At 36.0% G+C, this 13,304-nt stretch overlaps 1 protein-coding gene across 2 annotated transcripts in view; it reads left to right on the forward strand.

Annotated features, from left to right (window-relative positions):
- Nucleotides 1–13,304, forward strand: part of LOC122573288 (neural-cadherin) — a 239,176-nt gene that overhangs the window by 214,586 nt on the left and 11,286 nt on the right. For both annotated transcript variants that reach the window (XM_043739405.1, XM_043739406.1), the window contains 11 exons: nt 5,208–5,351; nt 6,584–6,699; nt 8,071–8,235; nt 9,482–9,619; nt 10,177–10,363; nt 10,817–11,050; nt 11,304–11,476; nt 11,612–11,761; nt 12,045–12,350; nt 12,486–12,759; nt 12,864–13,072. In XM_043739405.1, coding sequence (XP_043595340.1) covers nt 5,208–5,351; nt 6,584–6,699; nt 8,071–8,235; nt 9,482–9,619; nt 10,177–10,363; nt 10,817–11,050; nt 11,304–11,476; nt 11,612–11,761; nt 12,045–12,350; nt 12,486–12,759; nt 12,864–13,072 — 2,096 coding nt within the window. The remainder of the gene's footprint in view (nt 1–5,207; nt 5,352–6,583; nt 6,700–8,070; nt 8,236–9,481; nt 9,620–10,176; nt 10,364–10,816; nt 11,051–11,303; nt 11,477–11,611; nt 11,762–12,044; nt 12,351–12,485; nt 12,760–12,863; nt 13,073–13,304) is intronic.

Here is a 13,304-nt window from a genome sequence, read left to right on the forward strand (position 1 = left end):
AATACAAAGCGCGTATGTAAAATTTCGCGATAAGTCTTCCGTGAAAGTTATTTATTAATATTTAGTACAAGGATCTGCAGTGGACGTATTGAAAATATCATGAAACTTTAGTGTCACATATACGAAAAATTCGGTCATAAATTTTTCTATGAAATATTGGAAGAATGAAATATTTTAGAAGGTCGATGCTTTTATTAAATACAGGAAAAATGGAACATCTCTTCAAAAATGTTTTTTATGAAATTTTCATTATAAAATACTAAGTTTAACACGAAACTATGGCCTGTTGCATTATGAGACATACTTGCATTATTTATTTTTCTTCCTTACTGCATAGGTCATAATAATACAAATTACGACAATTTAATATTATGTAAAATATCTACAAAAGTTTAAAAATAGGTACCGCGTTATTTTCCTAAACGCATAAAACAAATATCAGCAATGGTACAACAACATAAATTTTAATACATCCGTTTTAATATTATATCGCTTGTGTAACACATTCGAGAAATGTAGCTGCTATACCCATTTGATTTATAATTACTAAACGCTTAGATACACACATAAGTATTACTTATTACCACGGTTCCGTGGTATTCGTATAGATATAATAATCTATACATAGACCACTGTGCACTGGTTTAATATTGTTTGCGGCTAGTGTTGGATATATGAGGTATCTGGTCATTACGCTCTTTTGATGTTTAATTACTAGATACCTAGGTAAATGTTACTTATTACCATACTTGTTAGCTAAATTATAATAATCTGGCTACCCACACGGCGCAGCGGCGCTCAAATATCCTTTGGAAGATAGTAAATGCATTTCATAAATTCGTAAACGAATTTCCTCCCGTATTTACATCCTTAATATAAATATAAAATTGCTTCGCAGTTATATTCGCTTCGCGATAACTGGAAACAAAAAATGTATTTCTACTATTAATACTTAATAAAACTTTATTTCTTCTATAGGTTAAAACATATTCAGAAAGAATTTTTTAATTCTTATTGGATATGTATCGAATAACGCCTATGAATTAATCTAATAAATATTCTTTAAAAATACGTTTAAGAAAAAGTTTTAGAAAAGAAATTAGTTTACAGCGTGAAAGTTACTTCTCCTCGTTCGCAATTCGATCTCAGGTTACCTCATTTCCTAGAATAGTACATACAGTTTTTACTCCACGTCATTAAACAGATCGCGCAGTGCAACTAAAGCGGAATGTACCGATGTACTACGGTAAACTCTAATTGCACGTTTAACACTAAACCAACTGTGATGCTGTTTCCTAAAGTAACGTAGAAAATAAAGCGAAAAAGATGGCACCTCTAACTAAATATTAGCTGTATGAAAATTGAAATAAATTTTGACAGCGTCTTATGCGTCACTCGTAGAGAAATATCATTTTTCTATTCATTTCCACGCCATCGCTACAAAATTGATATTTAATCGTTTTATAGAAGTGTTTTTTATTTTTAGATCATTATCGCATTTTATTTCGAAGTTCTCGCTCTAAACAAAAAAGAAACAGCGTGAGAAAAGAAGAGCGAAGCTGTTTCCAATAATGTAATATCCGTTTACGAGTCTCCCTTTGCGCATTGGCATAATTCTACAACCAATTCGACCACATTTTGAAACTACATTTTCATGAACATACGAGCACATCGATCAACAATCGCTATCTTCCTCTCGCATGAAATACTCGGTCGAATTCGACCGAGAAATCCGGATATTGCAGGCGTACCCGCATCCGTCTCCTCTTTTTTCACCACCCTCTCGATGCTCCTCTACCATTCCATCGCCTCTGGTTAGCAATAAATCGTGGAAAGCCGCGCATTAAGAATTACGGTCGAGCGAAAGTGGGTCACGAATCAATCGAGAGAAGAAAACCGTCGAATTGTTACGGCCGAGTCGGGGTGGCTTTACCCTGCTGGAAAGAGTAATCGCTGCGGAAGGGCCTCGCAGCATAATTAATTCCTCAGCCTTCCTTCAGTGCCTGTTCTTCATTCTGCGTAAACGTTATACCGTGTACCTCAATTTTTTCATCGCTCCACGACGGAAATTAATTTGATGAAACGACAACAAAGATGAAAGGCTATGAATAATATCAAAAAATCGGTGAAAGCACGAAGAATTGGGAACGTGTTCGACAATGTTCCTCTCGTCTTTTTAATGTTATTGCTGCCTATCGGTGCAAATGGATTTTATATTGCTTTTTCTTTTCTTTTCTTCCCCTTTTCTAATTCTGATGTTACGATGCTTTTTGAGAGATTGCGTTTGTTTCTGTGAAACACAGATAAAAGGACAATGGTGGATTACATTTGACGAACGATGCTTCATTTCGCTTTCTTTTTATTTCACCTCGAGTGTAATTATATCTTTATTCTGTGTTTCCGTTATTACGTTTCTCTAACTATAATCATCTGCACGATATTCGTGTATACATTACAATTACATAAGTTTAAGATTAATTCCTCGTTAATATAATTTAATAAAGCTCAAGCATCGTTACTGTATAAAACTAGTGTACAAACTATGTATACGTGCTGGTGTACATAAATAGAGTAGAAACGTATTCAAGTCGCAGTTTCGTAAAATAAGTTGCGCTCCTATCTTCTTGACAAGAAACTAATAAATTATTTTTAATTTGATCGTCGTAACCAATTCGTTTATGAGACTTGCTTTACGAAGTTCCAAAGCCAACATACCAATCGCAAACTCCTGTCCCATCCTCCGTACGCTCGCACGATATCACAAATTCCACGAACGAAGAATCGCGCGAATCTTCATCGCAACAAAGACAGCGTTTTCTCAAAGAGATTCCAATCCCTATCGGGCTGGTTTCCGCAAAATGCGACTCCTCTTGTTGCACCGTCTTATCCATCCAATGCCATCTAATCGACTGTGAAAATGCTCAAAAAACGATATCGGTTCGCGCGAAATTCACTCGGTCGACGCGAATAGGTTTTCTAGCGGGATTAATTGCAGATGGAATTTAGGATTTCCAGTCACGAATGACAGCAAGACAGAAGCACGATTTCGGTATGGGGTGGCGCGCTAATTGACTTAATCAGACGGGTATTTGCCGGGGAAAGAGAATCGAGGGAAGTTAAACTCTCAAAGATAGGCGGAGGCAAATTGCCTGGAGCGATGCTGCATCCAGGGCGTTCAGCAAATTGACGCGAGAATTCATCTTAATAATCCGCCTATTAGTGGCGCGCAGATATGAGATATGTATTTCGGATACATCGTTTCGCTGATGGCAGCCAGTTACACTCTGAATCCTAGCTCGGTGAAAATCAACGCTGGAATACGCTCGAATTTGTTTCGTTCTCGAGTAACGGTGATTCCGTCGATGCGCTGTTAATCATGGAAATTAAACTTCTGCGACGATCATTTTCGTAAAACATGCTATTTCTTTTTTTTTTTTTCAAACTGTTGCGAGAAACTGTTGTTTCCCACGATGCATTAGGTGCCTGTATTTAGAAAAGTCTGCGAATGGTTGCAGTAGTTAATTTGTACAATTTGTACGGCCAGCAAGGAATTTTAACGAGCGTGTTTAGAGCTGTTAATGATGTCTGTCGAGAAAAGTTTGAATTTCTATACAATGACGATACCACGACAATACAGCAATTTATTACGAAAACGTTCTTTTTCAACGTCATTAATTTACTGCAACTTTTTATATACCTAATTACATCATGAACTAAAGATTTAAATATAAAATCGAGTAACAATTAACGAAACAAAGTTACCATTTAGTAGACAGGTTAGTAAAATGAATAAAAAAAAAAAAAAAAAGTAAGCTTCACTGATCATATTCTGCGATTTCGTGATAAATCAGTACCCGTCGCTGCTTTCGTAATGAACTTCTGTCTTCGTTTAACTATTTTATCGTGAAGATCGATACCTAGTTTCTCAAATCTCCGATCCGCAACGGAAGCTAATAAATTACCGAACATGAATTTTCCATTAAATTATCTGCATAAATTAACCGTGAAATATCAAGCTCTGGGAACAAGTCGAGAACGCCACGCAATCTTGTTCGTACCCGAATGAAAATCGACAAGTAGGAAATTTCAGTCTGATGTATGCGTTTCGTTGACCTACTATCTACGCTAAACGTTACAGAGATGAATTACTTGTCCCGCGAAATTGAATTTTGGAATTAGTAACGAATCCAAAACGCACGTGATTTTCGTGCAACTTTCCGATCATTTAGCAGAATCGATTAATATTATTTTGCAATATTAGCGTGCCTGCAACGCGTTGACAAGATGTGTCTTTCGTTCTTGATAGCAGTTAGAATTTTTACATTTCTATTTGCTTAAAAATGTAAAAGATTGTAGAGATCGTAACTATTATAAAAACAACAACGATCGTACAACTTGAAACACACTTCAAAATCACTGTACAGGCCAGAAACGTATTCTTCGTGCAATATAATATTTAAATATTTACGCGAAGCGAACAGAACGAATGAAATGAATTGAGAAAAATTAAGCATTGGGTGTTGAAATGAATTTTTTCCGATTTTTGCGTAAAATGAAAGTTTGATCGTTGGAAAGAACTCGTCTATACACCCGATATACGTAAATGTCATCCGAGAGGGAGAAAAAGTACATGCGTGCGTGCGTGAATGTATGGAAATCTGGAACGTAAAACGTAACAACTGTAGAAATACGTGACATGTTTTCTTAGTTAAAAAAAAAAAAAAAAAAAAATTAACGACGTAACGTCTCTTAAGAAAAATAGTCGACCACTATCCTTATTACTTGTAACGCAAACATAAAAAACGGTATAAAAATGGAGAACTCCTGAGGCAAAGAGCACCACGAATATGCACGCAATATACATGGAAATTACTTGCGAATTTTCAAAGTAGATATCACGTTATTCTACGTATGTATATGCGATTTTATCCAGCGAACAAAATAAACTTTCCGCTCGATGCACAGGCTGTTCGCTAGTTTTTTTATCGGCAAGTATATATAAGCCTTCGTAAATGATATGACGAGTCTTAGGAAAATCTGGATGGAAACGAATTTGCATCTTGAAGAGACATATCATAAGGAAATACGAGAACAGGCTTTTGAATCTTTCAGAGGGATTACTTTGCAACCCATATTCACTGACTTTCATATCGTAGCGAGAATGGAACGAAATCTAAACGTGTCTTCCTGCCTTTTGTCTGTTTCAGTGACGAAATTCATTCGTATTGGAATAGCTGACAAGAACGACAATCCGCCTTACTTCGACAAAGGCCTCTACGAGGCTGAAGTAGACGAAAATGAGGATATACAACACACAGTTCTCACTGTCACCGCCAAAGATCACGACGAGTGTAAGTGAACATATATGCAAATACGCGATCATTTTTCGCTTTGATGAAATTCCAAAGCTTGTAGCTCGTAAAAAGAAAGAGGCGTGTAATCGTTTCGTCTGAACGCCAGCTATCAGGAATAAAGGTTTTTAAGAAAGGAAAGTAATTGAGATGTTTGCCATGCCAATATTTAATTAGTTAATTGTTTGTACTGCTGGTTTTATAAGTTTTCCAAAGTTTTTGGAGGGAAGATTGTTTTTATGGTAAAAGAGACAGAATGGAAAAAATATTCTGCAAAGTTTGCTTTACTTTTCTAGCGACAAAACAACGCTGTTGCACCGTAGTAAAGATAAATACCGCTGTATGAAAACAGTTACGGTTTGTTTTCTTTCTATTTCTCTGTGAAAAAATTTTATAACGCAACGATATTGTAAATTGCAAATTGATATTTCGCATATGAAAGTAAGATGCGATTCTGTATATTAAAATAATAATATTTCGTGCATAGAATAAGAAGTTTTCATAAAATTATAATCCGTAAACGTTCCAATTTGTATAAAAATATTCACGTTATGCTAGTTCGCGTCGTATGTCTTCCCTTTATTCCTGATAATGATTTTATACTTCGCCTCGAAGTTCTGTATCCTTAACCTGGCTAACAAGTTTCGCTAAAATCCATCTGCCTGTTCGCGACTCGCATCCAAAGGCACATAAACTGCTTACAAAACTTTAAATACCAGACGGTTGGAGCAAAGTCACGAAACATATTTATCCGATGGACCTCAATTAACAACTTAGACGTATGAATTTATTACCTTCTAATGGAACCTGTTTAAGGATACAGTCTTCTTTTCTATTTTTCCCCTCGTAAATGAGAAAGGATGTCAGAGGGAAACTGACGTTGCCGCTACTTATGATCGAATGCGGTCCCTGGGAAAATTTTCCCAGTGGAAATTTAAAGATTAATAAATCTTACTGTTAGAATCGTAAGTTCGTTGTAAGTGAAATGAAATATTTTATTTCGTAGTTATACTAAATTGTTTGATGATAAAATATATATTCTTTCCTGTGTCTCTCGCGATAAACTCGTTGCTCGTTCGGCGAGTTGCTAAGCAGAAGAATTTAAGACGTTTCCCTCTGGCGTACAGCGATCGTTTTGTAAACGACACACGGACGACGGAACGGCAGGTAACGGAGTCATCGCAATCTCCTAAGGAATTTCATCTGAAAGGATCTTTCTCTGCATTTTACAGCCTCGCGTATTCGATATGAGATTACGAGCGGTAACATAGGCGGTGCATTCGCCGTGAAGAATATGACTGGCGCCATTTACGTCGCAGGTGCATTAGATTACGAAACGAGGAAAAGGGTTAGTGCATCATGGTATCACGAACGAAAAGGAAAGACACTGACAGCGGTGGAGAGAAATACAGAAGAATAGAACAAGGAAGTAACAAAAACATAGGGAAATAGATAAAACAGAGAGAAAGAGGAGCGAGAAAGCCTTCGATACGTCCCTGTTTAATCCTTTTAACCGTGTCCCAGGCATCGCGTTTTATTACTCGCGGTCCAATAAAAACCGTGAAATAGTGCGAAAACTTTCGCGGTTATTGCACGTTTCCTATCCGCTCATTTGTCATTGCTTTAATAAGTCTTTCGTTTCGTGTGCTCCGACGTATCGAAGCTATGGCATTATCGTAAATTTTGTTGAGAAATCAGATCACTCTGCGCTTCGTTTTAATCAAATTCCCATACCCTGGCCGGGGTCGCGTCGTCAAAACATTCGCTTCGTTTTGGACGGTTCTGTATGAATTCCGAACTTTTCACATTCGACTTTTATCGTTTTCGTTTCTCCTCTTAATTTCCTTCCTTCCTTCCATTATTTTTAATCAAGTCAATCGGTTGTATGAACTATTAGGAATACAGAATAATAAGAAATTACACGAGATCGCACGTTATTCAACAGTTTAGAAATACTTTAAATAATTTTATCGCTATTCCGTTCGATTTATCGTTCTTTGTCGTACGTATTATTTTATAAGATAATAATTCGTTTTATTAACCAAGGTACACGATGTTCACGTTCTATCTAACATTTTATCCCAATTATAAAATATATAGGTATATTTTATATTCTTAATATTCAATTTTACGTCGAATTTATGTTAGAATATTAGAAAAGGGAATGGTCTCTCGCGGGGATTGAAGCACCAATTTACTTGATTAATCTTTTACTTTTTGCCTTGTTTCATTAAAGCGTAAGGTTGTTCAACTTCGTTCGTCCATTCTACGTATTGCTGCAAAAAAGACTTTCATGCTTTAAAAACGGTTTCATCAGTCCACTGTTTTTATAACTTCCATTAAAAAAAAAAAGTAATCTCGTTTTTATGAACTTTTTTTTGGTCCATTAAATAGACAGCAGCGCTCGATCTTTATAAACTTTTTTTATCAGAACTTCCCGTACCAAGCTTCTCGCGTGCCGCTGGTCTCTGATCTATAAAATGTAACCAAGAGATAAGTTTCGCTGTCAAACATATGTTTCATCGAATTCATCCGAAATTTTGTCGAGAATTTGTTTCCTTCGTTGTTTCTACAATAAACTGCTTATTTTTTTTTACGGTCCGTACATTGTTGCTCGAAAGTACCATTTCCATTATTCTCAGAAAGAGACCGCTGTCGGTGCAGTAACTCGGGTCAGCTGCAAACGCTGTTATCCACTTGTTCTGCTTTAATCTTACAGTACGAGCTTCGCCTGACCGCGTCTGATAACTTGAAAGAAAATTACACGACGGTCGTGATACACGTGAAGGATGTAAACGATAATCCGCCTGTCTTCGAGCGCCCGACTTACAAAACGCAGATCACAGAGGAAGATGACAGGACTTTGCCTAAACGCGTCCTCGGGGTAATTATTCCATCTATTCTGAAATTGCTGCATAATTTACCAAGCTATTCGTACCTACTTTATAGTCGAATCTTATACTTTGAGAGTTGGAGAACTGACATAAGCGATAAATATTACAACGAATTCTTTGATATTCCTTACTGAATATATGATAGTGATTTAAAAAGGAACCGTGACAAATTCTTATCTTCAGAAATGGCCAACGTAATTAAATTGTCCAGCCAGTCGATAAATCCTTCTCTTTTTAAGCCGCGTATATTTCAATTGCCTTTACGTATGATTCGGTCAAGTGTAATCAAGTAATTTCGTCCTAAATCAGGTAAAGAAATGGAATAATAGTAAGAGAATGACGATCTTATTCTGGAAAATTGCTAGCTGGAAAATTGCTGGAATTGATTCGTTAAATCGTTGGACGTGAATTCGATTCTTATTTTATCCAATTACGACTAGGCTATCGTTATGTCTTCCCTGTATGTCCTTTATCACGAACTTCTGGATAAAGGAAAATTATAGTATTTGGACACCAGTACGTTGTATCTCTACGAGCTAATATAGAATTCAGAACGTACAATCCCGAATAAAACAAGGTACATGGGACATAAAGTATGGATTGTATAATATGGAATACATAACACGAAATGTAAAGTATGCAGCATAGAGTATAGGACATAATGCATAGAATATAACATAAAACATGAAATCTACAAATCACGATCAGTGGCGTATAAATTTTTCGTCGTATACATTACCTACGTATGACCAGACGAATTAATAGAAAACAAAAGCGAATATGACATTTTTATTAAACTTGTCATTTTAAGTATACATATTTATGTCGAATCCACCCCAAAGTGTTTAAAATAATATGAGTGGAAATTATCCACTCTGTTCCACGAACGACGTTTAAATCGATTTCATACAGTTTCGTATGTTTCGGGGTTTTATATATTTTGATTGACAGAATAAGAGATTTAACACAATGGCAGGCCTCAATGTGGTAACGAATAACAAATATTTTATATCCATAATGTTAACTAATTCTTACCAGAGGAATTGAAGAATAATAAAGAGAAGAATTATAGAAATGTTCATTAAAAAAAGGCTATAAAACTATTAGACTTAAATTTCTGTAATATCTTCAAATTACATATGTATACAAGTACGATATCGCTTGCAGAACGACCTAGTAATTATAATACTAAATTGCTGAAATAATGTACTTATCGATAATGAATTTTTGACACAGGTCACAGCCACTGATGGGGATAAGGATAGGCCACAGAATATCGTCTACTTTTTAACCGGTCAGGGTATCGATCCTGATAATCCAGCGAATAGCAAATTCGATATCAACCGCACCAGCGGAGAAATTTACGTTCTAAAGGTTTGTTCCATTTGCCAAATTTAATTAACACGAATCAGTATAAAGATTAGTGTATGTAGAAACTTCAATTCCCGATTACTAATTCATCTATCACTAACAAATACTTTCTGTCTTTATGAATTTTTTATTTATTAATCATTTTAATACTTGGATGCCAAAAGATTATCGAAAGAGGAGAATGCTCGCCGCAAACTCTACGTGGCAAATTAAATATTTCTACGTAAGCTCGGAAATCCATTAAAACACCTCTCTAAGTACCTTAAAACTTCTACTTCAAATCACCTCTCGCTGCTTTTATACAAAAGTTATTTAATTCGTTCGAAAGTTTACGATTTAAGTTTATTTAAAACTGATACAATGCAGCATCGAAAGAAAGAAATTAAATTTTCGACGATAAAATCGTGTATTTAATTTGCAATCCCGGTCGAAAGTACGTTTTGTCGTGAAGAAGTATCGTAGAGAAAAAAATTGTGCAGAAGATTCAGCGAAGCTTCTTTTATTAAATTTGCCTCGCATCCTAAGTTACTTAGGGCCGTAATCTCGCTGTTACTCCACAGCCACTGGACAGGGATCAACCAAATGGGAGACCGCAGTGGCGATTCACTGTATTTGCTCAAGATGAAGGCGGAGAAGGTTTGGTTGGATATGCTGACGTTCAAGTGAACCTGAAGGACATCAACGACAATGCACCTACGTTCCCACAAGGCATTTATTTCGGGAACGTCACGGAAAACGGAACGGCAGGTAAAGTTAGATTACATTTTCACTACGAAGGAAATATTGCTTTTTCCTTCACGATGTGTTAACACAGTCTTTGCAATGTATGATTTATTCATGATGCGTTGTTAGAAATATGAGAATGGACAGGCACGATTTATATTCAAATAACGTTTAATAATCTAGATTGCCAATCTAGAACAAATGGACGTCTTTAAGTATCAATTTAAGGTTTGTGTGAAAACGACTATCGTTAATTGAGAGCTCAGTGGAATGTATCGATAACGATACGTTGTTTCTAAAAAGAAATGAAATAAATACAGAAAGCATAGTATGTAAGACGTGTATTTATCTAAAAAAGAGAAAGAACAGTGCATAAGTATTTTAGTATTTTAGTTTTCCACAGTTAAAGATTTTATCATTTACAATGCTCTTTCTGTGCAAACGATTAAGATCAATTTTTGCCTTACATGTTCCCAGGAATGGTTGTAATGACCATGACAGCGGTCGACTATGACGATCCGAGCGAAGGTACAAATGCGAAGCTAATTTATTCTATTGAAAAGAATGTCATCGAGGAGGAAACTGGCTCGCCAATTTTTGAAATTGAATCGGAAACCGGTGTGATAAAGACGGCAGTATGCTGTTTGGACAGAGAACGCACGCCAGATTATTCCATACAAGTGGTAGCAATGGATGGAGGGGGGTTAAAGGGTAAGTTAAAAATTAAAATGGAACCTCTCATAGATCTTTGGAAATTTTAACTTATTAACACACAAAGTATAAAGTATTTTAAAGATAGAAATATCAGATTTATTTCGATATGTATTTCAGTGTTTAAAAATATCGAGATCTTTTTCTATTTAATAATGTAAATACTTGAAAGAGGCAGTAACATGTAGAATTATTTGTTTCCTGCTTTAATTATAATCAACCGAGATTTTGATGGTATTTTTCTAATATTTAGGGACGGGGACAGCATCTATACGAGTGAAAGATATAAACGATATGCCTCCGCAATTCACAAAGGAGGAATGGTTTACGGAGGTAGACGAAACGGAAGGTCCAGATTTGCCGGAAATGCCAATCCTTACGGTCACTGTACACGACGAGGATGAGACCAATAAATTCCAGTATAAGGTACTGTTCATTGCGTCGCTCGAATCGTCCCTTCTCGTATCTTCTTAAAGATACGAATTTCTTAAAGAAATGATGTTAATTGATTTAACAGAAAAGTTTAGAAATATCGTTTATCGTATTAATTTACAAACGCAGGTGATCGAAAGCAGTGGTTATGGTGCTGATAAATTCACCATGGTAAGAAATAACGATGGCACGGGTTCCTTGAAAATTGTGCAATCGTTGGACTACGAGGACCAATTGCAGAGCAACGGATTCAGATTTAGAATACAAGTTAACGATAAGGTATTTAATTAAAAAATTACACAATTCTATAGATAACTTATATCTTTAAATCTACTATTATCTTCCTACTCTGTGTTCCCATACCCATAAATAATGAGATCATTTTTTAGCACATTTAGTACATTCTTCGTCTTGTTGTAAGATAAAGTACGAGTTACCTTATTTTCTTACATTTTTGCGTTACAGTCTCTCAGAAACATATTTCATTCTATTTGTATTTCTATATTTTCAATCAACGACCTGTGCTTTGCGATACTATACGGTAATATCCTCTACCTCGTAGGGCGAAGACAATGACAACGACAAGTATCACGTTGCCTACTCCTGGGTAGTCGTGAAGCTACGCGACATAAATGATAATCAACCGCAATTCGAGAAGGCGAATATTGAGACCACGGTTCCTGAAAATGCTCGCATTGGAAGCAGTCTCGAAACATTCACAGCCACCGATCCTGATCAGGGTGGTAAAAGCAAAGTGTTCTATTCGATCGATAGAAGTTCCGATCGTAAGAGGCAATTTTCGATCAACGAAAATGGCACGGTATCGATCCAGAGGAGTCTCGACCGCGAAGAAACCCCAAGACATCAGGTAAATCATAAAACCATATTGGTTTTAAAATATTGATCAGATGATAACTTGTATTATTTAGTTAATATTTAGATTATATTACTGTACACTGTGCTTAGATACGAGACAAACCAAACTAAAAATCATTTGTTCCAGGTGAAAATCTTGGCCATCGACGATGGAATTCCGCCTAAAACAGCAACAGCCACGTTAACAGTAATCGTACACGACATAAACGATAATCCGCCACGATTTCTGAAAGATTATAGACCCGTGCTACAGGAACACTCGCAACAGAAAAAAGTAGTAGAGATCTCAGCGACGGATGACGACGATCGATCGAAGAGCAATGGACCACCGTTTACTTTCAGGATGGATCCAAAGGCAGACGATGTGATTCGTGCCAGTTTCAAAGTTGAAAGCGATAACAGTAAGTGTGGATCTAATCCTATTACGTTCCTGCTTCAGTGGAACGTTGTTAGTTGTAGTTCGATAGTTCTCGCTAACAAACGCCGGTTTTCTGTTTCCTTGCAGAGGGAGCGAACGGGGATGGCATGGCTATTGTGTCATCGTTACTATCGTTTAACAGAGAACAACAAAAGGAGTACTTGATACCGATCGTTATCAAAGACACAGGAACTCCATCGATGTCTGGGACCAGTACTTTAACTGTTATTATCGGGGATATTAACGATAACAAAATGCAGCCTGGATCAAAGGACATTTTTGTATATAACTACGCAGTATGTATTTCATTTCTATATTTCAATTTTATATAATTTTCTATTTATTTTGACTTTTTGGAAGCAAAGGAATTCATCTTCTTTAATATCAATTTTTATCCCAGAAACTAAGATGTAAATAAAATCAAAATACTATTTTCATATATGACTTATGTGTAATATAATTACTGTGCTAAAATTATATAATTACTGTACTTATTTGAAAACTCAATACTATAATACGTTAGAATGA

Source organism: Bombus pyrosoma, linkage group LG12 (genome assembly GCF_014825855.1).
Source record: "Bombus pyrosoma isolate SC7728 linkage group LG12, ASM1482585v1, whole genome shotgun sequence".
Classification (NCBI taxonomy): domain Eukaryota; kingdom Metazoa; phylum Arthropoda; class Insecta; order Hymenoptera; family Apidae; genus Bombus; species Bombus pyrosoma.